Consider the following 26,046-nt stretch of genomic DNA (forward strand, 5'->3'; position numbering starts at 1 on the left):
ATCCATGCCACCCCTCCAAAGTTAGCATCCGGCTCCACCGCCAAGCTCTTCCCCGTTACGTTCTTCTGGGATTCTGGGAAAAAAAAATAATCCAACTTTTCACCTGTTTTTCCTGGAGAAATCCATTTTTTTCACCTGTTTTTTTTTTTTTCTCCTGGAGAAATCCATTTTTTCACCTTTTTTTTTTCCTGGAGAAATCCAATTTTCCCTTTCCTTCTCGAACTTCTAACAGGTTAGATCGTGGAAAGAAAAAGAAAAAAACCCCAAACGGATCTAGGGGTTGCTTGCTTGCCCTGCCTACCCTCCCATATATCTTTTTCTCTCCACGTGCCATGTGGTGGCAGGGGTGTGTGTCCACGTGCGTGTGACTTAGAGGAACTTGGCGGAGAGTTGCAAGCCGGCTGTGATTTTCGAGAAAACAAAAAGGCGTGTGAAAAACAATGCAAAAAACAAGGCCAGCTTGTAAGAGAGCCTCCTGGTGAAGGATGGTATCCAGTCCCTGTGTGACTGTGTGTTTGTCTACTACTATTACTACTACACACATACACACCCACGTGCACACCCCAGAAATGCAGAGGCCTCTGTAGGTAAATCGGTCTCGCTCTTCTTTATGCTGAAATAACCTTACGTGGGAATTCTCGGCTGTAAATAAAAACTATTAATTTTTTTTTTAATTTATCAAAGGTTAGGTTTAACGTCGCCTGCGCGGAGTCTCTTCCCCGGGTCAGTATCAAAACGTTTTACATGACGCGCAGCCTCTTAACCCCGAATTGGGGCTTCGGACCAGGAGGCTGGGATCTGGGTGTGTATGTGTTTGGGGTGTGTATGTTTTTTTCCCATTTCGGCACCTTGCCAGGAATTCGGTGGCCGCCACGACCCAGTGCTCGGAAGCCTTACAAGAAGCGTGCTCACAAGCCAAAATGTCGTTCGGGTTTGGGGGTGCCTGCGTTGTCCTCTCGCTGAGCTGGGACGTCAAGGGGGCGGCCGCAGCGAAGGACAAGATGGAAGCTCCTCTTTCCGAATCACCGCGGTCTGTAGCTCGCTGTCGGAGCCTTGGAAGCCCCATCTCAGATCCTCCGTGAAAAATCTCCATTGGCAGCATTGCTACGCGTGGCCTGCTAACCGTCTTGGGGAGGCCTCGAGTTCTATAAATATATGCAACTTTCTGGAAACTTGGGAAATTGGGGGCACGTATTGCGTTCGTCGGGGACGGGATGGGTGCTGGAGCAGGAAGCAATAGCACGAGACTCCCCCCCTCCTTCCCTCTCCTTGGCAGATGAGAAAGGACTTCCGGATGTCCGACGGCAGGAAATTTCCCATGGTGGCGCCTGCGGGAAATTGGGAAAGGCAGCACAGGTGTGCCTAGATTTTGCACTAGGACAGCTCCCTTCCGGAGGGTTCTGGAGCCGGGGATCGACTCAACCCTTTGCTTTCTTTTGATCCTTGAATTTGGCAAGCAGGGCAAAAGGAGGGATTCATCGCATGCTTTCCAGAGGGTGCCGGGTGCGAGGTGACGAGGATTTCAGGGGTTGGGGGGGGTCACCAGGGGGAGCAGTATCCATCCAAGCTAACCCAAGATGGAAATATTGAGGTTGAGTTGATGTAAACCAGTGTTTTCTCGACGCCTGCCCCTTTAAGATGTGTGGACTTCAACTCCCAGGATTTCCTGGGAGCCAGGGAATTCTGGGAGTTGAAGTCCACGCACCTTAAAGGGGCAGGCGTCGAGAAAACACAGATCTCAACTTTCTTCCCGGTGCTTATCCTGGCCTTGCAGCCCAAAAACCTGCAGATTGTAACAACGTCTGTGTTGTAAATTACCTCATCTGTATACGTCGTATCAGAACACTTTTTAAATTACTCAGCACTTCCTGGGGAGATATATCTATGTATATATCTATATACATATATATATATTCTCATTTTTCTCGGGAAAGGGGATGCTGGCATTTGGTGCGTGTTGGCAGGAAATGAAAAGGAAATGAAACGCCAGTATAAATAGCCCTATTTGCAAATTTGATTTTTTTTTAAAAGAAAGACCTTGTTTGAAGTGATCTTTTTTATTATTTTGTTGAAATTTAGATTGGTTCTCTCTTTCTCTCTCTCTCTCTCTCTCTCTCTCTGGATTTACCTGAATGGAATTGTAGTGTCACTATTGAAAACTAACCTTTAATTGTGCTGAGAAGTTTGTGCCATGGAGGTCTTTAATTTTTTTAAAAATAAAATCATTGAAACAAAAAGTCTGGTGAATTCTTACTCCTAAAAAAAAAGAAAAAAAAAGATGTGGGATAGATTTTCACTCCTAGGACAGAAAAGCTGGTTTTAGACTAGGAGTCTTCAACTTTGGCAACTTTAAGCCTGCAGAACTTCAACTCCCAGAATTCCCCAGCTGTTTTAGCCGTCTTTCCTTGTGGATTGCTGAGTCCTTGACTTAATAATTTGCTTAGTGACCGTTCAAAGTTACAACGGCAGTGAAAAAAGTGACTCGACTGTTTTTGCAGCATCCCCGCGATCACCTGATCAAAATTCAGATGCTGAGCAAATGACTCCTATTTATGACTGTCGCGGTGTCACGTTTTCCCCCTTCTAACAAAGCAATGGGGAAGACTGATTCGCTTAACAACCAGGTGGCTAAACTTATCAACCTGCAGGGATTCGCTTAACAACGGTGGCAAGAATGGTCGTAAAATGGGACGTAATCAAATGTCTCACTAGGGAATGTTGGGCTCCATTGTGGTCGTAAATGGAGCACTAGTATATTTCCTGCGTTTTATAATGCACTTTTCTGCCCTTTCGGAGCCAAGGAAGACATCAAATAGTTTCATGTTTGGCCATGAAACTTTCATTGGTGGAAATTCAAACTATGGTCCATCAAGAGCCAAAATGTGCTTAGAAAATATATTGGAAATGTGCAGAAATGAATAGATTAACACTTGCAATTAAAGGGAAAGAGCAAACTGAATATTATAAAATATGGGAATTATTTTATCGATGGCTGGAGGAAAAAATATGAAAGCTAGAAATAGCCAATAGATTAGTGAAATACAGAAAATAGCTTTATAGAATTAAACTTGTTAAGAAGTTATAGTAATCGAGATATATATTAATAAGATAAAAATAGAGAATGAATACCAAAGTAGTAGAACATGGATGTAAATTTTAATTGCTATTGCACAAGATATTTGTACCCAGACGACATACCGTTAAATGGAAGATGAATTGTATGCAATTTAAAATATTGTTTTTAGAAAAGACCATAGAGATACTATAGAGAAGAGCCGCGTACATCTCATGATGAATCCTGGCTAATATTGAGGCTAACGAGCCCCTTCCACAGAGAAGAGTCGGGAAACCGACGGCTTACCTTTAACAAAGATGGCGTCGGAGGCATTTCCGGCTGCTTCCCTTTCTCTGGCCATGTGAGAAAGCGCAGTGATTTGCCGTAGAAGAGCAGGAGGAAATGACGTCACGGTGGTTTCCGGTTCTGAGCGAGGAGAGCGCGTGGCCGGGTGAGTGGCATGGCGCCTGAGGGAGACGAAGAGCCTGGCGGAGGAGAGACGGCGGAGGCTTTCGAAGAGGGTTTGGCGGCGGGGACAGGCTGAGGGAGGCCCAGTAAGCGCGGGGATAGGGCAGGGCCGCCGGTTGGGTTGAGGAGGACTTCATCCCGCAGACTTCCTCGCCAGGCTCCAGGTTGGACTCGTCCTTCCGAGGTGGGTAAAATGAGGAGCCAGATGGTTGGGGACAGCAGGCCGACTCTGTTCACCGCTCAGAGAGGGCTGGGAAGCAGTATATATGTCTTAAGTGCTATTGCTTGCTGTCTATGTCTTCTCTCTCTCTCTCCCCCCATGTCTTCTATCTATCTATCTATCTATCTATCTACCCTCTATCTATCTATCTATCTATCTATCTATCTATCTATCTATCTACCCTCTCTATCTATCTATCTATCTATCTATCTATCTATCTATCTACCCTCCCTCTATCTATCTATCTATCTATCTATCTATCTATCTATCTATCATCTATCTATCTATCTATCTATCTATCTATCTATCTATCTATCTATCTATCTATCTACCCACCCTCCCTCTATATCTATCTATCTATCTATCTATCTATCTATCTATCTATCTATCTATCTATCTATCTATCTATCCTCTATCTATCTATCTATCTATCTATCTATCTATCTATCTATCTACCCCTCCCTCTATCTATCTATCTATCTATCTATCTATCTATCTATCTATCTATCTATCTATCTATCTATCTATCTATCTATCTATCTATCTATCTATCTATCTATCTACCCAACTATCCCTCTATCCATCTATCTATCTATCTATCTATCTATCTATCTATCTATCTATCTATCTATCTATCTATCTATCTATCTATCTATCTATCTATCTATCTATCTATCTATCTATCTAAGCTAGCTAATTATTTATCTACTGTATCTATTCACCCACCCACCCATCCATCTTATCTATCATCCATCCATTTATCTTCATCTATCATCCATCTGCCCTATCCATCCGTTTATCTATATCTCTATCATCCATCTATCTACCCATATCTAATGGGGGTGGGTGGGTGGGGGTCGGGGGTTGCATATGCATTGTATCATTGGTGCAGGCATGCACACTTTTGGCTTGCGACGTGGGAAAGGTTAGCTATCACTGCCCTATACCATTTTACACAAATGGCTGTCCAATCTCTCCTTAAAAACTTCCAGTGTTGGAGCGTTTACAACTTCTGGAGGCAAGTTGTTCCACTGGATAATTGGTCTAACTGTCAGGAAATTTCTCCTTAGTTCTAAGTTGCTTCTCTCTCTGATTAATTTCCACCCATTGCTTCTTTTTCTGCCTTCAGGTGCTTTGGAGAATAGCTTGACTTGGCTATCATGTCACCCCTAATCTATGATGACCCGGGCTTGGCACGGAAACCACACCACCAGAACGAAGATTTAACTCCCCTTTTTTTGTTCCAACTCCCCCCCCCCCAAAAATCCCTCCGTTCACTGCAAATCCAGGAACAAAGCTCTAAGCATGCACCTCCAATAGTTCCTGGCTGCTATTAATCGAGAGGAGCAGCTCAGTTCTGAGAGCAGCCACGGTTCAGGGAAGTTGGCTCCAAGGAGTCCTCGTCACAGACAAGAAGTCACTGGTACTGCAGCATCACCCGGAGTATAACTGTGTCACTGCGACCTCACACATAGCCAGGCCAGCGTGGCAAACAAGGCAGACAAGCCCAACAAAGTATCCAGAGGTCGGTAACAGCAGGTGAAGCTGGAAAAAGCAACTCTTGCTCATGACAAACATACCTCCCAACTGCGTCTCTTTAAAACTTCATTTCCCCAGGTGAGCTTTGTGAAGGGGTGGGGCGCCCTCCTCCCAAGTAGTTGGGTTGCCTTCCACTCCATTCTCCCTGCTTGTGGGGAGGAGGTAATTGCTCGTCTGCTCCGCTGCCTGTCCTGTCCTGCTCACCTGATCTCTTGCTCACCCTCACTGGCGACCCTTCCCAGGCCTGAGGGACCCAGGACTGCCTCGTCCTGCTCCTCTGGTCATTCTCCATCAGCTCTGTCTCAGACTCAGGCTCCGACGGGGCCATGACATAGTCCTTCTTTTCATTAAACCAGCCATGCCCAGTTCCTGTAACTGTTCATTGTATGTTTTAGCCTCCAGTCCCCTCATATCTTCGTTGCTCTTCTCTGCACTCTTTCCAGAGTCTCAACATCTTTTTTATAATGTGGTGACCAAAACGGGATCCATTATTCCAAGTGTGGCCTTACCAAGGCATTATGAATTGATATTATAATACATTATAAAGTGGTATTATAATGTGCTCATTATTATGAGCCATGGTGGCGCAGTGGTTAGAATGCAGTATTGCAGGCTACTTCTGCTGACTGTCGGCTGCCGGCAATTTGGCAGATCAAATCTCACCAGGCTCCAGGTTGACTCAGCCTTCCGTCCTTCTGAGGTGGGTCAAATGAGGACCCAGATTGTTGGGGGCAATTATGCTGACTCTGTAAACCGCTTAGAGAAGGCTGTGAAGCTCTGTAAAGCGGGATATAAGTCTTAAGTGCTATTGCTATTAATACTTCCTGTGATCTTGATTCTGTTAATGCAGCCTAGAACTCTGTTGGCTTTTTTGGCTATAGCACACACGCCTGGCTCATAATTTTTAAACACTTATCTTTTAGCATTTTAATGTGAGGCCAGAGCAAGTTCTTAAATGGCCGTTGTCTCCAGACCTGTTTGAGGCAGAGACGGAAGATGAGAGCACCACAATACAAACCGAGGCAAGAGAGGTAAGGCCAATGTAACAAGGTTTTTTTTTTTTTTCTTGCATCAGAATTCTCTTCCAGCCTGTCCTGTTTTCTCACGGGTCCCTCAACTGTGAGTACCTTTGGCCAGGGGAAGTCTCTGCAGCTGTGTCAAATTCATTTCCTACCTTTTCATGGTGGGCATTGGTCCAAACAGCTGCCAAAGTAATACCTGTAGTTCATGGGCCTCGGAATTCTTTGTGGATTCTGGGGATAGTTTTTCTGCAGACACCTGTTTCCGCTCGTCCATTTTGTGTGTGGCGTTATGCAGACAAGGAGAAAAGTATTGATAAAGGAGAATATTTGTAGCTTGGGGTTGAAACGAGGAGTCCTTTGATGCTCTTTGAGCTTGGTTGTTTTCTTGCAGACATTTCTTAACCCAACTGGGTAACAACATCAGTTCAAACCCTGCTCCCTTCTAGCACTGATGATGTTACCTTGTTGGGTAATGAAATGTCTGCATGAAAATCATCCCAAAGGTGTTTTTTTCCCCCCCCCAAAGTCAACTGGACTTTCTTTGTTCTTGGTTTTTCCTTTCAGCAGTCCCAAAACCACAGCCATTTGCATTCTGATTCAGATAACCCCAATGATACAGATAAATTTCCAAACATCCTCAGTGACTCTCAGAGAGCTAACAACCCAGATGACTGCAAAGGCTAGAAATATTTCTATGTTCCCCATCATTCAGTCAGAACTGAAAGATCTTCTTGGATGAGAAGTGAAATGTTTTCCAAAGGGGGGGAAAAAAAACACAAAATCCAGTTGCCTTTTGAAAAACATCTTTGGGACAACCACGACCTGCATCAAATGAGAAACTTCCTAACAAGTGTGGACAATGAACCAGTGGAACAGCTTTCCTCCAGAAATCGTGGGTGCTCCGTCGCTGGAGATTTTTAAGAAGAGACCGGACAGTCACTTATCTGAGAGTGTATAGTTTCTCCTGCTTGAGCAGGGGGCTGGACTAGAAGACCTCCAAGGTCCCTTCCATCTCTATTCTGTTCTGTCATTGAGAATCTCCATGGATATCTGCGTGAAATCAACCAAAACTCGGAGAGCACCAAGGACCCTATCGGGGAGAAAAAGTTTCCAACAGGATTCTGTGTTAAACAGAATTAAGTCCACCTTACTTGTTGCTTACTTAACTGGATGGGTTGAATGGATTTTAGAGAATACACTTGGTGTTCATAAGAGTAGAAGAGGGGTGTCAAACTTGATTTCATTGAGGGCCGCATCAGGATTGTGTTTGATCTTGGTCGAGGGGGTGTAGACGTGGCCAGAGTGGATGTAGCCAGCCTGACATCACTCATGTCAGGGGCACCTGTGGTGGCCAAATGCTAAGGCAGGACTTCCCTCAGACCCTCCCTCATTATAATCCCTTCCTTCCTTTCCTTCCTTCCTTCCTTCCTTCCTTCCTTCCTTCCTTCCTTCCTTCCTTCCTTCCTTCCTTCCTTCCTTCCTTCCTTCCTTCCTTTCCCTCCTTCCTTTCCTTCCTTCCTTCCTTCCTTCCTTCCTTCCTTCCTTTTCCTTCCTTTTCCTTCCTTGCTCTCTTCCCATCTTTTTTCTTTCCTCTTTCCCTTTCTCCTTTCCTGTCCCTTGCATGCTCAAATGCAAAAGAGGAAACATTTCTCCTTTAGCCCTCTGCCCTCCCAAGCTCCATTTTCGATGGAAGAGGGCTGCAGGAGGCCGTCGCGGCTGAAAACGGAGCCCAGGGGTGGCCTCGTGGTCCAGACCCTGTGTTCCGGATCCAGCCCGCAGGTCTTGAATTTGACACCCCTGGAGTAGAAAGTCTTGGTCTGATTTAAGCTGCCTTGGCAGAAAAAGGTGTGAGATTTCTCAAACCAAACCAGGCAGTTTGGTGGCATCTGGCCATGCAAGACTTCAAGACCAGTGGTAACAAATACAAGGTAAGCATGTAATGTGAACAGTGAAGAGACCTGATGAAGATTCACCGGTAATCCTGGCTTATGAAACTGACTTGACAAAAGAAGGGATGTGTCAACTCATAAAATATTTCTATGGTCTTTTTAGAGTTGCCAACAGAAAGAGAGGGGGGAGCAGTGCGGCAGCTTGGAAATCGAAAGTGCATCCCATAAATAGTTTTTCAAAGATAGTAACAAGGTGACTGAAGTTTCTGCCATGCAAATATCTAACTGGAGAGCGTGATTGATGGCTCTTGGCTATGGAGGTGTCCCATTGGAGAATATGAATTACAGTACACCCAGGGGGTGGGGAAAAACCAGGGTCAAGGGTGACAATGAATGATGTGTCTCAGAGTCGGCTGCACCCAGGCAGTGCCGGACATGTTAACTCTCAATAAATCCTTTTTAAGTTTTGGAAGTTTGGCTCAAGACTCACGATTTAATTGCAGGAATCCTGACAGGATGAGCATCAGTTACGGAAATAATGCTTCCTTAACTTTATCCCACTCTCTTTTTTTTCTCTAAAGGAAACTGAATTTCCCTCTTTTGTAGAAGATTTCAGATTAAGGTGGCGGATGTTGTGCCCATCTAATGGTTGCCTGCCCTTTAATCTTTGCAGAGGTGAGGGCAGAGGCCAGCTGGGCAGTCAGAGGAAGAATCGGGCCCATCCCCTCTCCATCCTAGGACACGCAGGGAGGAACTGAGAAGGAAACAACTTGGCTTACAAGAGAGGAAGCGGCCATGATTCCCCCTCATTGGTTGCAGCTGGGGAGACTAGTATATAAGAGAGAGGATTAAAACACAGCGTTGCCAGAAGCAAAGTTATCTTCGTTGGCGTCCTTCCAACAGACTGTCCCTTGTTATCTCCTTAAAATTGGTAATTATCCTGGTCAGTTGTGGAAATTCCGTCATTGTAGTTTGTTTTAGGTTTTTATTTCACCTCTATCTGCTCATTGTCTTGCTTTCTTTTGAAGACTATTTTTGAATAAGTTTTATCTCCAACTGAGAATTATTGAACAGTGGGGCCAAGTTGGAGGCATTAAAAGACATTTATTTACGTTTTGGATTTTATCTGTTTGTGTTACGCTCTGGGCCATCATAACATGCATAAATGTTTTTTTTAATATATTTTTTTTCAGTTTTCCACATTTTAAAAACTTTTTTAGTGAACAGCATGATTCCGGGTTTTCACATTTCCATGCGAGCATGACCATAATTAGATACTCATCTTTCACATTTAGTTTCATATCTTACCAATACTTTACGTACTTTGTTATTATATTTTTCCCCAAATACTTTCCTCCAGCTTAAACCTTAAATAACTCTCATACCTTCATATTCATTATCCTTTTATACTTTTATCTGTCAGGTTTGCAATTTCATTGCATATTCTTATTTCATCATTTCACAAATTCTAATTCAATTCAAACAGTTCAAAAAGATTTCCCCCCGCAATTACTAATTTGAGTGTGCCACCCATACAGCTTATATATTCTTTAATTAACTCCCTTTTAAATTCCAATATTCATTTAACTTTTAATTATTGCCTAAACAATTAATAATCATAATCTCCTAACAACTATATAACATATATATACCTTTTAGGTCAGCATGCATAAATGTTAAATGATATATTTATGATATATTTCAGGATATGGGTTCTTGTCTCTTAAGCTCCAGTTTCTAGGTTAAAATTGTCACAGGAACTGCTTTCTTTTCTTTCTGAACCGGCGCCTCCAAGTGCAGCCATGTCAAATTCGGTCCCTGCCTGCTCCGTGGTGGGAACCGGCCCTGAGGCTGCCACATCAGAGCTGTAGTTCATGGGCCTCTGGTTCACGTAGTTGGACCCGGGGATAAAAATAGGCTACAGACATGTATGGTATCTGGATGGGTATGGTTGGCAGGATATAGGTATAGGGATAGTATAGGACAGGGGTCGGCAACCCATGGCTCTGGAGCCACGTGTGGCTCTTTCATCCCTCTGCTGCGGCTAGCTGTCGCTGGTTGGCTCCACAATTAAGAGGGCTTTCGGTTAGGACAGGTAGAGGAAAAAGGACGCCATGCTAGGAGGGAGACTCTATGGTGGGGGAACCAGACTTCCAGTTGACAAGAAAAAGGATGCTGCGCTAGGAAGAGACTCTATAGTGGGGAAAACCGGACTTCCGGTAGGCAGAGGAAAAAGGACTCTGCACTAGGAGAAGACACTATGGTGGGGGGAACCGGACTTCCGGTTGGTTCTGGAATTGATAATGATTTTGGTTAGGATAGGTAGAGGAAAAAGGACACCATGCTAGGAGACTATGGTGTGTGTGTGGGGGGGAACTGGACTTCCGGTCGGCAGAGGTAAAAGGATGCTGCACTAGGAGGAGACTCTATGGTGGGGGAACTGGATTTCCGGTCAGGAAAAAGGACGCTGCGCTAGGAGGAGACTCTATGGTGGGGAACTGGATTTCCGGTCAGCAGAGGTAAAAGGATGCTGCACTAGGAGGAGACTCTATGGTGGGGGAACTGGATTTCCGGTCAGAAGAGAAAAAAAGGACGCTGCACTAGGAGGAGACTCTATGGTGGGGGAACTGGATTTCCGGTCGGCAGAGTTAAAAGGATGCCGCACTAGGAGGAGACTCTATGGGGGGGAGCGGACTTCCGGTCAGCTCCAGAATAGAAAGGGAGGCTTCCGGTTAGGACCTTTGTCGCTCTTGTTTTAAGCAGGGGGTTGGACTAGAGCAGGGGGTTGGACTAGAAGACCTCCAAGATCCCTTCCAACTGTTATTCTGTAAATCTGCCACCCACTCCCAAGCCCCAAAACTGGTCCAGAAGGAGACCATGCTCAAAAAGCCACTGAGAAGTTCAAGAGCCAGAACTCTCACGGTCGTTTCTGTAATGTCCATCTTTTTTTTTTTTTTAAAGTGTTAAACTAGACCAAGATTAATAATATAGGTAGTCCTCGACTTAACGACCACAATTGAGCCCAAAAATTACATCGCGAAGCATTTGTTAAGTGAGTTTTGCCCCATTTTCAGCCCCATTTTTGCCACAGTTGTTCAAACGAATCACTGCAGTTCACTGCTATGTCAATCACATGGTTGTTAAGTGAATCCGGCTTTCCCATCGACTTTGCTTGTCAGAAGGAGGGGGGTCACATGGTCCCAGGACCCGGCAATCGTCATAAACACGAGTCAGTGGCCAATTGTCTGAATCCCCACACAACCATGAGGATTGCTGCATCGGTCATAAGTGTGAAAAACGGCCGTAAGTCACTTTTTTCCAGTGATGATGTCACTTTGAACGGTCACTAAACGAACTGTTGTAAGTCGAGGACTACCTCCAATTCAACTTTTTTTTTAAAAAAAGTATTTAAATATTTTGAAGATGGGTTCATTTAATTTTGGAATCCAAGAGGATGGGAAGTTGATTTCTTTCTCTCTCTCTCTCTCCCCAAATAGTTTTTATTCCTTCTATTCATTTGTAAACAATACAGATCATTACAGAAAAAAAGCATTGTACATTTATTAAAAAAAAAATAACATTCTTCTCAATTTCCCGGCAGATCTTCTCTCATCCAGGATGTCGTCGGGAGTAGTAGTTAAATCGGGATTTCAGCCTTGGGAAGACGGGGCAAAAGGTCTCGCAACGCAGCTTCCACGCGACTTCATTTTGAAAAGACTCGCGAAGAAAACAAACAGTCCCATTTTGTTCAGGAAAAGGCCCAGATAGAGACCCATCATGGATTGTTGCAGCGAGCCTGCTGGGGAAAAGACGGTGGATCATTTTGATTTACTTGTAATAAAAGCTGGAAGTCTTTCGTTTAATAGCTTCCTCTCCTGAGTGGGGGGGAAAAAAAAGTATTTCGAAACACATTTGCTTGTTCTAGTCTTTCCCCATTTCCGTGTAGCTTGCAATGTTTCACTTCATTTTCCCTGTTGTTCCCCAAAGACTTGATTTTAGATGAATTAGCAGATCCACACCAGAGATGGTGAACTAAGCAGGTTCTGACCAGTTCTGGAGAACCGGTAGCGGAAATTTTGAGTAGTTGGGAGAACCGGCCAATCCCACCTCCGACTGACCCCACCAACCCCATCTATTCTCTGCCTCCCATTGAGTCCCAGCTGATTGGCTGGGTCTTCTTTGGTTGCCCTGCACAGGAGAACGGAGCTGCAAAGCAGGTTAGTGGGGTGGGGAGGGAATGGAGATTTTGCAATAGCCTTGCCCTGCCACTCCCACCAAGCCACACCATGCCCACCAAGCCCCGCCCACAGAACCGGTAGTAAAAAAAAAATTGGATCCCACCACTGATCCACACACTTTATTTCATTATACAAGATATGTTAACACTGACTTCACGTTGGGTGTAATGGGAAAACAACACAAAATTGTTTGCACAGACATGGCAAAAACCTGGTTTCCACGCCTTTTGCCCACCAGTTCTGCATTTCTATAATGTTAATCTCTCACAGCTTGTTGGCCAGAATTCTTCCAAATAGTATCCAATATTCTTTATTTACTGGATTGTTATCCCGCCTGTATTATTTTGTAAGCAACTCAAGGCAGTGAACATACTCCTTCCTCCTATTTTCCCCACAACAACCACCCTGTGAGGTAGGTTGGACTAGCCCAAAGTCATCCAGCCAGCTTTTATGCCTAAGGCCGGACTAGAACTTTCAATCTCCTGCTGATTAGCCCAAAGTCACCCAACTAGCTTTCATGCCTAAGACGGACTATAATTCTCCATCTCCTGGTGATGGGCCCAAAGCTTTCATGTCTAAAGCAGGACTAGAACTCAAGTCTCTTGATGATTGGCTCAAAGTCACCCAACAAGCTTTCATGCCTAACTTCGCTCATTGGAAGGTCACAAAAGATGATCACCTGATTTGCCAAGCATCTGAATTTTGATCCCATGATTATGCTGCAAAGTTCATAACTCTAAAAAATGATTATAAGTTACTTTTTTTCAGTGCCATTGTAACTTAAAACAGTCACTAAATGAATTGTTTCATATCAAGGATGACCTGCATTAACTGTGCACAAGTCAACAATGTTCTGACCCAGCTCCCCAAACACGACAAACCCTCTGAAGTGAACTCAAAAGATTCCTTTCATTAGGAATGCCAGCAGCTCCGGCCAAAATAGTTTCTCTCCCACCACAGGCTAACAAGTCCGTTCGTCCGGGAGGTGAATAGTTATCTGCCGCACCTAGTCATCTCCGCCCCCTCCCTTTTATCCCCAGAGCTAGGGTGGGGCTTAGTTAGCAGCCGTTGCTCTTCCTTCCCAAGGACCGGCCCATAGATTTCCACTGCTCTCCTCTCCTCTGCCTTCTGTGCATCCATATGTCAGGCACTGGACCCATTTGTTCCTCGTCTCCCTCATCAGCCACCTCCAGACCTGGGGGTTGTTGACTCCCCATCTGAGGACTAAGATGGCCTCTGCCTCCATCTCTAACAGCTCCGTTCCCTCTTCCCCCTCGGAGCTCTCAGGTTGATGCTGACCCTGACTCCCACGCCACCTCCTTGTCTGATTCACTTGCTGGAGGGACCGCCAGCCGACAGGCCACAACAAGTAATTTGGACTCAACCTGGACTGAGATGGGGAAGGAGAAAATGGAAGAAAAATTCATCAACCTCCCCTCCCCACTTACCTTCTCCCAGTTCTGTCTTAATAAACAGTCTTCTTGTAGCCTTAAATACCGTCGAGTTATGTTTAACCAGACAAGTGAAGAGCGAGGAGTTCCAATTTTCGGTGGCCATGATTTTCAGGGAACTCTGGCGAGAGTACGTCCCGTTTGAATTCAAAGTTGCCCTAGCAGACTTTCCTTTCCCGCTGGGATTCTTGCAAAACAAGTCCACTTTGGCCACGTTTGGATAGAAATATTCTGCGTTGCAAGTAACCGTCACTGAGGTGTTCAGCTGGATGGGAGAAAGCGGGTCGGTCTCTAGACGTACCGTGGGAAGAACTGAGCAAAGAAGACCAAAGAGTTTGATCAAAAGAAGCTGGGATTCATGGTTCCTGCACGCAGATGCGTCTGGAAGACTTAATGCGGTTTGGTCTCTGATTGTGGTATGGGTGGAAACAACCCTTGTACGAAAAATCCAGAACCTGGTTTGCAGGAAGCCCAAGATCAAATCTTAACCACCATGAACAAAGAAAAAAGAAAGAACTTGTTCTGACCCAGATCTCCAAACACGACAAATGCTCTGAAGTGAACTCAAAAGATTCCTTTCATTAGGAATGCCAGCAGCTCCGGCAAAAAAGTTTCTCTCCCACCACAGGCTAACAAGTCTGTTCGTCCGGGAGGTGAATAGTTATATGCCACACCTATTCATCTCCGCCCCCTGCCTTTTATCCCCAGAGCTAGGGTGGGGCTTCGTTAGCAGCCGTGGCTCTTCCTTCCCAAATACTGGCCCATAGATTTCCACTGCTCTCCTCTCCTCTGCCTTCTGTGCATCCATATGTCAGGCACTGGACCCAGTTGTTCCTCGTCTCCCTCATCAGCCACCTCCAGACCTAGGGGTTGTTGACTCCCCATCTGAGGACTAAGATGACCTCTGCCTCCATCTCTAACGGCTCCGTTCCCTCCTCCCCCTCGGAGCTCTCAGGTTGATGCTGACCCTGACTCCCATGCCACCTCCTTGTCTGATTCACCTGCTGGAGGGACCGCCAGCCGACAGGTAATTTGAACCAGGCATGATATTCTTCCGATTAAAATCGGAATTCCAATTTTGGGAATCGCCCCTCCTTTCCCCTACCCCTTCTTCTCCTCCTTCCCCTCCCTCGGGGGCCCCGAGTCAGGAGTTGCTGGCGCGGCTCCGCGCAGCTCCAGTCCTGCGTTGCCTCAGGAAGGAAAAGGCAAAAAGGAAGAGCCGCGGCGGCGCTTTGCAACAGCAGCAGCGGCTCCTGGTTTTGCCTTTCCATTCCCGAGGCAACGCGAGACTGGAGCCGCGTGGAGCTGCGCCGGCGGTAGCAACTCCTGACAGCCCCAGCTGGATACCTGAGCGGAGCCCGGGCGGTGCGAGCGGAGGCCGCTGAGCGGCAGGAAAAGGGAGCTGGGCCAGCCACAGACCAGCCTCCGTGCAACACGCCACGCCGCGGCCCGGCGAGGGAAAGCAGCGGGCGCTCCCGGGCGCGCGGCGGGGGTCTCTTGGCCGGCCCCGATTTTTTTTCAGAAAAACTCATCAACCTCCCCTCCCCACTTACCTTCTCCCAGTTCTGTCTTAATAAACAGTCTTCTTGTAGCCTTAAATACCGTCGAGTTACGTTTAACCAGACAAGTGAAGAGCGAGGAGTTCCAATTTTCTCTGACAGCTCCGTTCCCTCTTCCCCCTTGGACCTCTGAAGTTGTCTTGATGCTGACCCTGACACCCACACCGCCTCCTCATCTGATTTGGCTGTGAGAGGGGCTTTCGGCCGACAGGCCACAACACGACCTGAACCAATTCTTGGCAAATCTCTGTCCTCATTAAAGTTTACTTTGGGTGTGTCTGGACCTTGCTACCATCATAAATAGGAGTCGGTTGCCGAGCATCTGAATGTTGATCGCGTGACCATGGGGATATCGCAACACTCTTTATGTATGAAAAACTGTTGCAAGAGGCAAATTGACTTCCTAGTTTTTCTTTGAAGAGGTTTCACTTCTCATCCAAGAATCTGCTTCAGCTCTGACAGGAAGGCGGGGAAGGGAAGGATTGATATTCCTTGCAGACAGCTGGTCATTTGCATCCTTCTAGAGAAGAGTTGAGGCCACTTGGAGGTTTATTCTGTGTCCTCTGGGTCACCTGAGTGGTGCAAATGGGTGTGGAGCCTTCCTGGAACTGCTGAAAGGACGGTGTTGTAGACTGGAGATAGATTCTGTTGTATCCCCCTCCCCCTTTGTTGAGAAAGGGCTCTTTTATTTGGAGATAGATGGCTTCTTGGACCCCTCTTTCAAACCAGTGGCCCTCTCGGTCCAAAATGTGGACTTTGCTGTCTTCAAAAGAGTTGCTTTTGTCTTCTAAATGCAGATAGACTGTTGAATCTTGTCCTGATTGTCAGAGTATATTCATGAACTGGAATAGAGCTTGGTAACAAGGTCAGCCAATGAATAGGCATAGCAACCAAGTCAGCCAATGAGGGCTGTTTGGAAACTGAAACCGGAAGTAGCCTAGGCTGCAAACTGAAACTAGAAGTAGCTTAGGCATGGCTCTATGTTAAGCTCTGCAACTCTGCAGGTATGTTAAGCTCTGCAGCTCTGAAACTATGTTGAGCTCTGAGTCTGTCTATTGAAGATGAAACTAACTTGCTTGCTGAAGACTGGAGCTCTGCTCTGAACTTGCAACATGTTTCCGTTTGAGTTTGCTCCGCTTTGGAGAAATCTACAACTGGTTTGTAAAATCTTATTATGTTTATAAAGATGTTAAATGCAGCATCAGCCATCTGTGTTTATTTTTCTGTCGCTGAATTATCGCTGCGGAACACTCCCTACTGATGGGTTTGCCCTCCTATGTTGTGCCATGTGTTTACGAAGTGGCTGTTTTGTTTCCCAAATGTACAGATCTGCACAGGGTTCACTGCATTGTAGTGCATATAATGGATATTGGAATGAAATCCTTCCATTTTCCCCACTATCTAGTCAGAGCTGAAGAAGTTTCTTGGAGGAGAAGCGAAACGTCTTCAAAGAAAAACCAGAAAGTCCAGTTGCCTCCTGGGGGAAAAAAAAGCACTTTTGGGACCACCCTGACCTGGGTGATGGAGAATCTCCATCGGCATCTACCACTTGTAACTTAAAATGGTCACTAAATCCATGGTTGTAACTCGAGGACTTACTTGGATGGCCACATATTTGCAAATGCTGATCACAGGATTCTAAGTGCTGCAAACCACTGTAAATATGTGCCAAGGGACAAACAATGAGTTAAATGTCAGGGGAAAGCAACCAGAGCCACACATGAATAATGAAAGTTACTAACTTTATTGTTTACCACCTCTATTACAAGAATTTCCCCCAGATCGCTTGCCTTCCCCTAGGAATGACCAGATAATGCAGGGGTGACCAGATCAAGGCCAGTGTGTCAGGATTCTGGCAGTTACCCCCATTTAAATCATGAGCCGAAACAAACTTCCAAAACTTCAAAAGGATTTATTGGGAGTTAACATGCCGGCACCGCCTGGGTGTAGCTCGAATCTGAGACACATCATTCATTGTCACCCTTGACCCTGCTTTTCCCCCCATCCCCTGGGTGTATCGTAATTCATATCCTCCAATGGGACACTTCCATAGCCAAGAGTCATCAATCATGCTCTCCAGTTAGAATTCTGCACGGCAGAAACTTTGGTCACCTAGTTAACTATCTTTGAAAACATTTATGGAACGCACTTTCAGTTTGCAAGCTGCCGCACTGCTCTCCCCTCCCTTTCTGTTGGCAACTCTAAAAAGGCCATAGAAATATTTAATGAGTTGACACCTTGTGCCAGATCCAGCCTGTGGGGTCCTTTAGATCTGGTCCGTGGGGCTACCGTGCGGTACCCTGCCAAGCTCCATTTTTGCTGGCAGAGGGTTTCAGGGAGCCGTCACAGCCGAAAATGGAGTTCAAGAACCCATTTTCACTGGCAGAGCATTTGGGCCACTACAGGCACCCCCAACACAAGTGATGTCAAGCTGGCCATGCTCACCCCGCCCCCCTGAGATCAAACACAAGCCTGATGCAGCCCTCAATGAAATCAAGTTTGATACCCCTGAGATAAAGCTGCTTGGATCCTGGGTGTAAGTCAAGCTTATGCTGCTTGGCAACTGTGTAAGGATGCCAAGCTACCGTATTTTTCAGAGTATAGGACCCTCCGAACTTTTAAGACGCACCTAGCTTTTTTGGGGGAGAGGGGACAAGAAAAAAAATGCCTCTGCCAGCAATTTACCTCCATGCAGCAAACAGCCTGTTTCAGTGTCGGCACAGTCTGATTTACGACAAGCAGCTGATTGTTGGTCGAATCGGCCTGATGATCAGCTGTTTCAGGCTGCAGGGATCACCATCAGGTATTGCTGCCTCAGCGTGCCCCATTTTCGGCCCCCGCATCCCGTTTTCAGCCTCCTCACCTTTTTCAGCCTCCGCGTGCCCCTTTTTGGCCCATTCCAGGTGGCGGGGATCGAAATGGGTGGAAAACGGGCCATGTGGAGGCCAAAAAATGGGATGCAGTGGCCAAAAGAGGGATGCACCGAGGCAGCAATAGGCTATGGCGATCCCTGCAGCCTGAAATAGCTGATCGTCGGGAGGCTGATCCAACCAACAATCAGCTGCTTGTGCTAATCCGGCTGTGCTGAAGCTGAAACAGGCTGTTTGCTGCAAGGAGACTGTTAGGAATAACATAGGTTACCTAACATAGTTTGGGTAAAATAATATATATAGACTATGATAGTGAGTTTAAGTGTGTGTCACTTTAACCGCAAAGCAATGTAATTTTGGGAGCAAGAGAACTGGATTGATTGCTGGCTTACTGGATTGCTTGCTGACGATGATGGATTGAAGATAACTGCGTGTTCTCTGCTGTTGCTGAAGGAAGAAAGGAGGTTCGACTTCTTCATATCTCTACTGCAAGGAGATATATTACTGGACTGATATTTGTAAGTTTAATGACCTTTTTTGACACTGGACTTTGCAACTGAATAATCCCCGGACGGACTGAACTAGTGTATGATGTATGGACTGTTTGACTATGCTATAAATCTTATTGGAATAAACTATTTAACTAGCACATTGTATCTGTTTTACTGAGTGTAAACTACAACAACATTTATCTCACATATTTGCCTGCCTGCCTGACTGCTGTGCAGGTTCTGCTAGGGTGTATATCCCTAACAGAGACAAATTACTGGGAGGCAGAGGCCGAAGGGTGGGTGGGCTTTGGCAACATTCGCTGTATAAGCCACACAGACATTTCCACCCCCTTTTGGGGATGGAAAAAGTGCATCTTATACTCCGAAAAAATACGGTAGTTCCCTGCTTAATCCCTCCGTCCATCCTGGCAGTTTTCCCCACAGATTTACTCCACAATGTCTCAGTTGACAAGAGCGGATCTCCCTCCCTCTCTGAACGGCACCTACCTATCACGTAGACCGCAACCTGTTTCTTTAGATTAGATTCTTCCCTTCGGAGGACTTTATTGATCGTAAAGCAGTGATAGGTCCCGTTATCATCAGGTTCCATGTTGCTGAGGCTGATGCTGAAATCCGTTCTCGATCCTGGAACGAGCCTCACCCCGCGAGAAAATTGGTAACGCTCCCTGTAAGTTAACTTCGGGTCATTGCTCAATTCTTTGTACCATTTTGCGATAGCTGGCAGATCCATCTGAGTCAGGGTACAGTTGAGAGTGAGGGTCTTGCCTGCTGTGATTTGTATGAACTCAGGTTCGATGCGTAGTCCGGGACCACCAACCGCTGAAATGGAAAATACCTTCTGTTTATTATTATTACCTTTATTGTCAGAGTACAACATGTGTACAATGAGATTGCCTGAGCGTCCCTTCATGCACACACACCCCAACACAACTCACAGTGAGTTAATCCAGTCCCAATCTTATGCTATGTGACTTTGTTGCACAATGCACCGGCCCCACAAGTCTATCCTACTATGTTGACATGACGTTATTTTCCGTTCAGGAGTCTGACAGCCCACGGGTAGAAACTGCTCTTCAGCCTGTTAGTGTGGCTGGCTATGCTTCCTGGGTGTCAGGATTCGCCATGTGTGCTGGCTGAGAGAAGGTTAGCACTGGAAGCTTCTGCCTTACACTGTTATTTAAAGGTATAAACCCACCCACCTAAATGCTTCTATCTCCTATCCACGCCCCTAATTATTCCCTTAACCATCCCTTATTCCCATCATCCGGTTTACCTAATGTCCACTATTTCCTTCCCTGTCCCCTATCCATCGCTGATGATTCCTATCTCCTTGTGAGTAAACTAAATAGTTAAACCCCACCCACCCCCATCGCCCGTTCCTCCATCACAGTTACTGGCTGAATGTATAAAGGCAGACAGATAAAACTCCACAAAGGCATCCATACCAGGTCTAATTGAATCATCAGGCTTCCTCAAATATAACTCACGGTTACATCGAGATTCACCTCAGTGTCCAATTCTCTGTATAGCTGACTTATCTTTCTCAGTTCAGCTTCGGCAGAATCATCAGATTAATGTCTAACAATCCATCAAACACAGACAGGAGTTTCCCTTCAAGGATCCCCTCGCACGTCATGATTCTCCGACGCTGCAGCTGTCACAATTACCCAGAAGTATCTATCATCGGCAGGGTGCGACAGCTCCTGCAGATGTACTGATGGGCTCAGATCATCTATCATCCCTAACGGAGCTCAATGCTGTATCTCCTACCCGATGGTAGGAGAGTCAAGAAGTGCTGACCAGGGTATGAGTCCCTGAGAAATTTCCTCACTCTTCTAAGGCAGCGAGCTCTAGCGAGGTCATCTAGTGGTATCAAGCAACAGCCCACGATGTTTTGTGCTGTGCTCACCACCCTCTGTAATGTCTTCCTACCCACGGTTGTCAAACCAGCATACCACACTGTAATGCTTTCTATGTGAGGATGCTTTCTATTGTGGACTGTTTATCTATTTGTTCTGGAGATCCAAAAGGGCCATAGTTTGAGCAACGGGATATGTGGCAGGATTATTTAGATCCCACTTCTGGGCCTGATGCCATCTTACTTTAACACTAGATTTTCCCTTCTGCACACCCAGTCCGAGTAACAGAGGGATTCAGTCAAGAGCAAATGAGATAGATAGCACCACCACTAGATGGACCTGCAACTGGTTGACAAACTGTACTCAACGAGTAGTCCTTAATGGGTCTAAGTCTACATGGAGGGATGTAAGCAGTGGGGTGCCACAAGGTTCCGTCTTAGGCCCAGGACTCTTCAATATCTTCATTAACGACTTAGATGAGGGAATAGAAGGGAAAATTACCAAATTTGCCGATGATACTAAGCTGGCAGGAATAGCCAACACCCAAGAAGATAGGCTCAAGATCCAGATGGATCTTGACAGACTTGAACCCTGGGCCCTATCTAACAAAATGAAATTCAACATAGAGAACAGTAAAGTCTTACATTTAGGCAAGAAAAATCAAAAGGACACATATAGACTGGGTGAAACCAGGCTTAATAGCAGGAACTGTGAGAGGAATCTCGGAGTCTTAGTGGACAACCAGCTAAATAGGAGCCAGTAGTGTGCGTCAGCAGCCAAAAAAGCTAATGCAATCCTAAATTGCATTAACAGAGGGATACAATCAAGATCAAGGGAGGTACTATACCACTCTATAAAGCCTTAGTAAGACCACACCTAGAGTACTGCATCCAGTTTTGGTCCCCACACTATAAAAAAAGTTGTTGAGACTCTAGAAAAAGTACAGAGAAGAGCAACCAGGATGATTAGGGGACTGGAGGCTAAAGCATATGAAGAACGGTTGCAGGAACTGGGCCTGGCTAGTCTAGGAAAGAGAAGCACCAGGGGAGACAGGATAACAGTCTTCCAATATTTGAGGGGCTGCCCCAGAGAGGAGGAGGGGGTCAAGCTATTTTCCAAAAAGCCAGACAAAGAATAATGGACGGAAACTGATCAAAGAGAGATTCAACCTGGAAAGAAGAAATTTCCTGATAGTGACAACAATCAACCAATTGAACAGAAGTTGCCTTCAGAAGTCTTGGATGCTTCATTGCTGGAAGTTTACAAAAATAGACTGGACAACCACTTGACTGGAATAATATAATGTATCCTGCCTTGAGCTGGGGACTCAACTAGAAGACCTTCACGGTCTCCTGGTGATTGATCCAAAGTCACCCAGCTGGTTTTCACGCCTAGGATGGGACTAGAATTCCCTATCTCCTGGTTTTTTGGACTACACTTTCACGACTAACCTGAACTGGCTCCTCATTATGACGATCGCTGTATCATTGGACTCTTGGCTTCTTACGCTGCACGAGTTTGAGTCCCCATCAGAGCTGTCTCTGATTACAGAAAATGACGTATGCAGACCAATAGCTAAATATGAACTCAGCCCTGGAAAACACAACAGGTGAGAAAGAAACTCAAGATCCCCTCCTTTGACTCTCTTTGGTATAAGAAGAACAGATGGGGAAACACTTTCATGGTTCTGTTATTATAACTCAGGCCAATAAAGTTGAGTTTCAATGTTTCGGTATTGTCAGTTCCCCAATCTAGCTGATCTCAAAGGACTGACTCTGACATGAAGCAACAGAGCTAACCACTCCCTGACCACATATTACAACAAAGATGACAGATTTACAGATTAACAGTATTAGAAGGGACCTTGTAGGTCATCTACTCCAACCTCCAGCCCAAGCAGGAGACCCTACTCTATTTCTAACAAATGGCAGTCCAATCTCTTCTTGAAAGCCTCCAGGGATGAAGCTCCCACAACTTCCGAAGGCAAATTTCTGTTCCATGGGTTGATTGTTCTCACTGTCAGAAAATTTCTTCTTATTTCCAGATTTAATCTCTCCTTGTGCAGTTGCCATCCATTATTCCTTGTCTGGCCTTCGTGTACTTTGGAAAATAGCTTGATCCACTCCTCTCTGTTGCAGCCCCTCAAATATTGGAAGAGTGCTATCCTGTCTCCCCTCGTCCACTGGGCCTGGCTAGTCTGGTGAAGAGAAGGACCAGGGGAGACAGGATAGCATCTTCCAATATTTGAGGGGCTGCCCCAGAGAGGAGGAGGGGGGTCAAGCTATTCTCCAAAGCACCCGAAGGCCAGACAAGGAATAATGGATGGAAACTGAACAAGGAGAAATTCATCCTGGAAATAAGGAGAAATTTTCTGACTGAAAACAATCAACTCATGGAACAGAAGTTGTGGTAGCTTCATCACTGGAGGCTTTCAAGAAGAGACTAGACATCCATTTGTCAGAAATGGTTTTAGGGTCCCCTGCTTGGGTGGGTGTTGGACTAGATCAGGGGTTGCCACCCTTTTGGACCTCAGGGACCACCAAACTCATAATTTTATATCCCATGGACCACTAATATGGATTTTGGCTGCAGGAAAAAAGTCTGCAGGAAAATTCCCCACCCCGTTGTCTTACCAATCGATCATTCTTTATTTGGGATCGTAGGATACTGTCTCCTGCTCCATTCTCGGGGGGCGGGGGAGGAGAGAGAGACTGTTGGCTTCATGCAAGGAAAGCAGCAGAAGCAGCAGAAGTCTTTCTTTCTCTCCCCCAAACTCCGCCAGAAAAGAGTCTTTGCTGGCGCAGCCTCTTGGAGCAGGAGGCCTTGCAGGGTCCCAAAGACTCATTTCTGGCAGAGTTTGGGGGAGAGAAAGAAAGACTTTGGCTGCTTTCCTTGCGTGCAGCCCAAAGCAGAAGAAGAAAGAAGCGGAAAGAAACAGCCCGGTGGCCAGACCAGGTGTGTGGGGCAAGTGGGGCAAGTTCCTCCCCTCTGCTCTTTCCCCTTCCTCACTACCTCGTGTTGTTCGCAATGCAAACAACACAAGCCTTGTGTTCCCGCACAGCCTGGATTAATTGCTTTGGGGGGGACATTTCTCGGCGGACCACCAAGATTTTCTTGTGGACCATCAGTGGTCCCCGGCCCACTGATTGGCAACCACTGGACTAGATGACCTACTAGATCCCTTCCAACCCTGTACATCTGTATTTGATGGTGTTCGAACAAGAGAGAAAATGCTATGCGAAAATCAAGATACCCAAGGACGACACAATATTGAAGATGCCACACTCCAGAATTGGAGAGGAGGTGAAGGCAACCTCAGAGGGACATGATGAAGAAGAAGATCGTGCAAGGACATGTCTTTGAGGCAGGTATAAGTGTGGGCAGCCTTTAATCCACATCTTTAAACAACCATTTACTAATCTCCCTGTCTTCCAGCTGGAAATCTGAGCAACAATACTCACTTATTTCCTGAAACGAACACATCCTCAGGTCTCGGAGAAGCAAGAGGGACCACAGCTGAAATGGACCCAGGATGGTCAAGGAGGACCTCAAGGAAACCATGCTGGTAGCAGCAGGAGAAACATCTGGAGCTATTTCATTTCTGGATCCTCCCCAAACACTTTCTTTTCGAGACAAAAGGGGAACTTGCGTTTCCTGCTAAATAAATTTGAACCAATTGCCTCGTTTGGGACGGTTGCCCTATAAGAGAGTGACTAAGAAGAGATTCTGGAGTTGTAAATTTAGAATTCTCAAGACGGAGTTAATTAAACCGAGATGGAGACTTCAGCAGCAATTTCTGTTTTGTTTCACCCCGTTGGGTCATGAAATGTCTGCAAGAAAACCACCAAGCTCAGATAACTCCCTAAGGACCCCACAATCCTCCTCCCTCTCCTCTTCCTCCTCTTCTTCTTCCTCTCCTCCTCCCCACCCCTTCCCCTCCTCCTCCCCCCACAAATCCCATTCCCTTCTAACACTGATGATGTTACTTAGTTGGGTCATTGAAACATCTGCAAGAAAGCAACCAAGCTCAGAGAGCTCTCTAAGGAACCCACAATCCTCTTCCTCCTCCCCCTCTTCTTCCTCTCCTCCTCCTCTTCCTCCTCCTAAAGCCCACTCCCTTTCATCCCTGATGATGTGACCTCGTTGGGTCATGAAACGTCAGCAAGTAAACCACTAAGCTCAGAGAGCACTAAGTCCTGATAATGTTACCTAGTTTGGGCATTGAAACATCTGCAAGAAAGCAACCAAGCTCAGAGAGCTCTAAGGACCTCACAATCCTCCTCCTCCTCCTCCTCCTCCTCCTCCTCCTCCTCCTCCTCCTCCTCCTCCTCCTCCTCCTCCTCCTCCTCCTCCTCCTCCTCCTCCTCCTCCTCCTCTGGAGCAAATCGCTCCATTCCCAAGGACCCGATAGGCAACCAAACACTTTTTGCCCAGATGGAGAAATGGAGACTCAAAACTTCATGTGCTTGTAGAAGGGACAGTTTGAAATGGAGTGATTAGGGCCGTTTCAAAGGGTCCCCTTTGCAAGCACCCAAAACTTCATCTCTCTCTGGGCGAATAGCGCACAGCAGAGCCAGGCAGAGAAGATCCCGATAAATGCTGCCCACTCCGTCCCACCGTCTCACAGCTTGCCTGCGGCCACATCAAACAAACACCCACCCAGGGCATTGGTGTCGACCTGGAAGCTGACCTGGCCAAAGCCATTTTTGACTGCTTCAGTGTTGCCACACTAGAGACAAGGGATGGGGAGGGAGGATTTGAAATAGAGGGGATTCTGTAGCTAAAACAAAGTATTTTCTGTTGGGAACCAAGGACATTCTCACACCTGGTCAGAGGAGGGAGGAGTGATGCTACCAGGTTGCCAGATTGCACCATGATTGGACCATAGCATCAGGGTTCTGACCAATGCCCTCATTAAATCATGAGCTTCAAGCCAAACTTCAAAAGAAATCCAGTTATTTATTAGGATGTCAGCACGGACCAAGTGAACCCAACTCTGACCTCACTTAATTTGCACTTTGGCTCGGACCCTGTTTCCCCCTCCCCCCGAGATGCGTCATCAGTCACATTCCTCAACAAAGCAATTTCACGGGTTGTAGAAGTCACTCCCTCCGGCTACTGTGGGTTTCCGTGGAGATGACCTTGACAGTACCGGCTGGAATGTGCTTTGTTTTGGTCTGTTGCAGCTGTGGAAAAACAAACCGTGGGATGGAGAGGGCGGGGCCGGTAGTAGCTGCATTCCCGCATCCATCGGCCCCCATGTTCACCACCTCCTGCACTTTAAAAAAATATGTTCTATCAATATAAGAAAAGGTACAAGACAAGGATGCCCACTATCACCTTTGCTATTTGTATTAACTTTGG

General features: G+C 46.1%; 1 protein-coding gene, 1 long non-coding RNA gene and 2 other non-coding genes across 5 annotated transcripts; 3 read left to right on the forward strand and 1 right to left on the reverse strand.

Moving 5' to 3' along the window:
• Positions 1 to 3,455: 3,455 nt before the first annotated feature.
• On the forward strand, positions 3,456 to 12,102 carry LOC113427590 (uncharacterized). Of its 2 annotated transcripts, XR_015749081.1 has the most exons (6): positions 3,456 to 3,707; positions 4,873 to 5,360; positions 6,206 to 6,313; positions 8,084 to 8,232; positions 8,775 to 8,868; positions 11,795 to 12,102. It is a non-coding gene; the product is annotated as an uncharacterized LOC113427590 (long non-coding RNA). The 2 variants fall into 2 exon arrangements; XR_003372875.2 differs by lacking the exon at positions 8,084 to 8,232.
• On the forward strand, positions 6,430 to 6,562 carry LOC113427592 (small nucleolar RNA SNORA5). Its single transcript, XR_003372877.2, has one exon. It is a non-coding gene; the product is annotated as a small nucleolar RNA SNORA5 (small nucleolar RNA).
• Positions 9,989 to 10,123, forward strand: LOC113427591 (small nucleolar RNA SNORA5). The gene has a single exon (XR_003372876.1). It is a non-coding gene; the product is annotated as a small nucleolar RNA SNORA5 (small nucleolar RNA).
• Positions 11,676 to 24,286, reverse strand: LOC148131064 (immunoglobulin kappa light chain-like). Its single transcript, XM_087962383.1, has 4 exons — positions 24,144 to 24,286; positions 19,310 to 19,642; positions 13,880 to 14,194; positions 11,676 to 11,989 (listed from the first exon to the last, which is right to left on the reverse strand). Exons 1-4 carry the CDS (start codon positions 24,241 to 24,243, stop codon positions 11,844 to 11,846), a joined length of 894 nt encoding a protein of 297 aa, XP_087818509.1. The 5' UTR covers positions 24,244 to 24,286; the 3' UTR covers positions 11,676 to 11,843.
• Positions 24,287 to 26,046: the final 1,760 nt, after the last annotated feature.

Source organism: Notechis scutatus, chromosome 3 (assembly GCF_049901735.1).
Source record: "Notechis scutatus isolate UNSWTSFEM ecotype Mainland chromosome 3, rNotScu1.2, whole genome shotgun sequence".
NCBI classification, from domain to species: domain Eukaryota; kingdom Metazoa; phylum Chordata; class Lepidosauria; order Squamata; family Elapidae; genus Notechis; species Notechis scutatus.

Excerpts from the sequence above, each read along its gene's own strand:
- LOC148131064 (XM_087962383.1), bottom strand. The coding sequence starts at position 24,243 with ATGGTTTCCTTGAGGTCCTCCTTGACCATCCTGGGTCCATTTCAGCTG. Across the intron at positions 14,195-19,309 it reads GGTTGCGGTCTACGTGATAG|TTCTTCCCACGGTACGTCTA; the intron begins GTAGGTGCCGTT and ends TTCTTTGCTCAG. Across the intron at positions 11,990-13,879 it reads TAAGACAGAACTGGGAGAAG|GCTCGCTGCAACAATCCATG; the intron begins GTAAGTGGGGAG and ends TTTCCCCAGCAG.